At 46.2% G+C, this 3,783-nt stretch overlaps 1 protein-coding gene across 1 annotated transcript in view; it reads left to right on the top strand.

Moving 5' to 3' along the window:
- The window catches only part of HHAT (hedgehog acyltransferase), a 148,565-nt gene that overhangs the window by 1,490 nt on the left and 143,292 nt on the right, over nucleotides 1-3,783 (top strand). The window contains exons 3-5 of the mRNA XM_014308003.2: nucleotides 4-76; nucleotides 1,870-1,937; nucleotides 3,146-3,259. Of these exons, the coding sequence (XP_014163478.1) occupies nucleotides 4-76; nucleotides 1,870-1,937; nucleotides 3,146-3,259 (255 nt within the window). The remainder of the gene's footprint in view (nucleotides 1-3; nucleotides 77-1,869; nucleotides 1,938-3,145; nucleotides 3,260-3,783) is intronic.

The raw sequence follows: 3,783 nt of genomic DNA, 5'->3' as shown, positions 1-3,783 counted from the left end.
GAGCTGTGCCTCTACGGGCTGCTGACCGTGGGCTCCCACCTCTACGCTTTCTATGAGGCGCACCAAGTGTCCCGAAGTAAGTGTGCGGCGTGGGCGGGCTCGCTCGGCGCAGGTTCCCGCCTGTGGCTGGCCGGGCTGTTTGGTGGGAGTTCTCCTCTCTGGTCGGTTTCTACTTTGTTCCTGTGCGAGGAGCCCCTGTGTTCTTCCCAGCTGCCAGCCTGCTCTGTGCGAGGAAGCAGTAGGCAGATGCCACCTGAGCAGAGAGCTTTGTCCCAGGGCTTTTTTGCCTTTGGGTGCTAGGACTGCCCTCGGTAATGCTGTACTCGGACGTGGCTGTCAGGGAAAAGATGAGGGAGACCTCTGAAGCTTAGCTACTCAGGGAAAATTCAGGGAAGTTGGGTTTGAATTGTCTTGTTTTCCCTGGCTAGTCACCAACAGCCCCTTGCAGGTGGGTGGTTCAGAAGCAGCTGTGCCTTCTGATGGTACTTGCCAGGGTCTGCACCTGGAGAGGCCCTAGGGCAAGTTGGTGCTCCCTGCCTGGAGCTCTCATGCTGAGTCCAGGACTCAGAGCAATGGTTGGGTTGTCTGTAGAGCTTTGTGGTCAGCTTGTTTCCAAACACCTACCTCTGCCCTGTGTAACCTCTTGGTAGCTGCTGTGGTGGCTTGGTTTGGAGCTGTTGAGCTGTGTATTGCAGAGCAAGGGTCAGATTTTAAACAAATTAAGTACAATTTGTAGATGAAAAGAAGCTGTGTTATAGCACATTGGTATTTAAATGGAAATAAATGTTGTATAAAAAGTATAAAGGTTATGTAAAAGTATAACAAGCTACAGAGGCTTTGCAGAGAATATATATTGCATCTTATTGGGCTTTAATCAACAAAGTTTTACATTAATGACTCTACCTGGCTCTTTAAAGAACTCAAGGGAGGAACAGAAGTACCAGAAAGGCATTTGCAGAGCAGTGGAAGTTCTGTTGTCAGAACCCAAGAAATTCCTCTAGCTGCCCCGGAGGACTCGAGCTCCTGCCCAGGGGGCTCAGAGACCTTGGCACAGAGCCCAAGACCCCTGTGCCTTTGGTTTAGCCTTTAGAAAAAACAATTACCAACCTTACATGAAGAATTACAAGCCATGGAAGTTTAAGTAGAATGATAGTGAATTTATCACAAGGTGAAAAAGTAGATTTTGGGGTTTTTAGAATGGGGGTTCAGGGGGCAAGATGGAAGAATCTGGGCGTGTCCAGCCTTTCTCCTTCTTCTTCTTGGCCTCCATCTTCTGCTGTGATGTTGGCACTTTTAGATTGGTTTAGAGTAGAAGCTCACTGTCTAACATAGGTGATAGGTATTGGAAAGTAATTGTAAACATTGTACACGTAGTTTTTAGTATTCTTTATAACTGGATATAGAGCTGAGCACCCATGGTCTTGCACCCAGCGAGTCTTCTGCAGAAATGGCAAATATGTTGGCACTGGGCTCTAGAGGCAGCTTCTCTGAGCAGCTTTTCCCTGTTTTGGCTGTACTGGCCACTCTTGGGTCTGTGTCCCCCTTATGCTCTGGTGGGAGACACCAGGCAGTTCTGGAAAATGGCGAGTGAGGATTAGTGCAGGTCTTGTGTGCTAAAAGGTGGGTTGCTGCTACTGTCCCTGTTGCCAGGGGGAATCAAAACACTGGTTCTGGGAAACTGCTTTGCCATTTCTATGGGCCCCCCACCTAGTGAGCAGGGATGTGGTGACTTGGCCTTCCCTGGATATGGGTATCCTCACTGCTGGAGACCACATGGGAAGGTGTTGCTCTTGAGCAGCAAAGAACCCACCCCTGATTCTTCCTGCTCTGGCTGCTGTGTCCTTATCAAAGGTTTGCTCTTCCCTGCAGAGTATGAAGCTGCAATGGACAGAAGGTTTGGGCTGGACCCAGGGACTCTCTTTCGCGGGCTAAAAAAGGTAGGAGGGGTGACAGCGTCTTGCTTTATGGGAATAATCATGCCTCCATGCCCTTTGTGCATCCAAGCTTCTGATTTAGCTTTAGAAGTTTATAGTAACATGCAGATTTGGATATTTATAGGTAATTTTAGTCTGATGTTTCTGATGGGAAAGAGACTGGCTGGGTGTGTCTGGATCTAAAAATCATAACCAAAGTTCTATTCCTTTTCTTGATCCCTGGCTCAAGTCTTTATCCTTTGCTACGGATCTTGATAACCCTCTCTTTTACTGTTTGGCCTTAAAACTCTGATCAACCTTGACACTTCCTGCAGCCTTCTCCCCCTTTTTATTTTTACTGGGTGATTTGGATAATGCTTAATGTCAATTAACATGTTTTTCTCTTGCTTGGCCTGTAGTACAGCATAGAAGAGAACAGAGTTTAAGGTGTAAGGTCTTAAAGAAACATAGTTGGTATTTAAAAACCTCAGAACTAAAACAGTAAGAAAACTGGCAGTCCTCTATCCCAAACAAAAAAACCCACATCCCTACCCCCCCTTGCTTGCATTTCTTCAGAAGTTTGTGAGGTCAAAAGCAAATAATGCAACTAATCTTAAGGATTGCTTACACAAAAGCAGGAATCCATGTCTGTGCAAGTGTTTTGGTGTTTAGGCCTGCCATCACTGCTGGTAATGGACCTTTCATATGTGTTTTTTAGAAAGCTTTAAGGCAGTTGAGATGGACTTTTAGTAAGTCTCTTCGTATTGGACATGGGGCTACTGGCTGATCCCTCTTACCTAATTTAGATAAAAATCTCCTGCCACAGGTAACTCCAGCTGACCTAACTCCATCCGATTGCAACTAGACTTTGCTGAAATGGGGAGTTAAACTTTTCTTCTAGCAAAGTACCTTTCTACTGAAGTTCTTGGTATTCCAAGGCAGAGCAGAGTTCCTCTCTGAATCCCTCAGGAGAGCTGAAGTTGCTCAGCTTCAGCACCAGTGTGAGGCTGAGGAGGCACAACGCCATGTAAAACTCTGTTTTCTTGAACTGCCCCATTGGAAGTGAAAATGGTGCTGAGTCCACTGCTCTAAGTGATCCAACTGGATTGCTGAATTGGTGTTCCTGAGATGTGGGAGTTCTGTTGGGTACCACACAGCAATTTTATTTTGGAGGTATTCCTTTGTCCCTTATGGCCAGGTACACATAGTGACCGGTTCCCTTCATGCCACAGGACCCCATGGACTTTGAATGGAGCTACTGGGTTGAATGGGGAAGGGAACGTATTCTTTGGCTTCTGGCTGGTCACCTGCTGGTATCACAGATGTCCAGGCTCTTGGTGGAGAAGGTATGTAGGGATTTTCTTCACAGTGGGGAGTTTCTGATGGGTTTGTTTACTGTGGACATGGGAAGCTTTGCACTGAGGCCACTGACAGTAGTAAATCTCATCCTGTGGTGTGAATTATGTGTGCGAGTTGTTTGCCTTAATGTTTGGAGGCTTCAGCCTCCAACCTCTAAAAGCCTCTGCCTTGTTGTAAGCCATTAAACAGCATTGTTTGATTTGTACACATAAGAAGGCTGCAGTTGTTCCTTTATGGGGGAGGTATGTAAAGTGATGGCCGCTTGGGTTTTGGCATGTTTGCTAAATGATTGTATGATTGTGAGAAATTATCTGTGTGTTGTGTCACACCTGCTAGTCTGTGGAAGGAAAGGAAGAACTTATGCTCTCCCTCAAATTAGGGAGGCTGTTTTTCACGTGATGCTTCTATAGAAACACCTTCCCTTTCGCTTTTAGGGATACAGTTGGGTTTCTGTGTTTTTTCATTTCTGTTCCTCACCTTGTTGACTATATTTGTCTCTACTGCTGCACAT

This window comes from Geospiza fortis, unplaced genomic scaffold (assembly GCF_000277835.1).
Source record: "Geospiza fortis unplaced genomic scaffold, GeoFor_1.0 scaffold41, whole genome shotgun sequence".
Classification (NCBI taxonomy): Eukaryota; Metazoa; Chordata; class Aves; order Passeriformes; family Thraupidae; genus Geospiza; species Geospiza fortis.
This window is presented reverse-complemented; position numbering and strand designations above follow the sequence as displayed.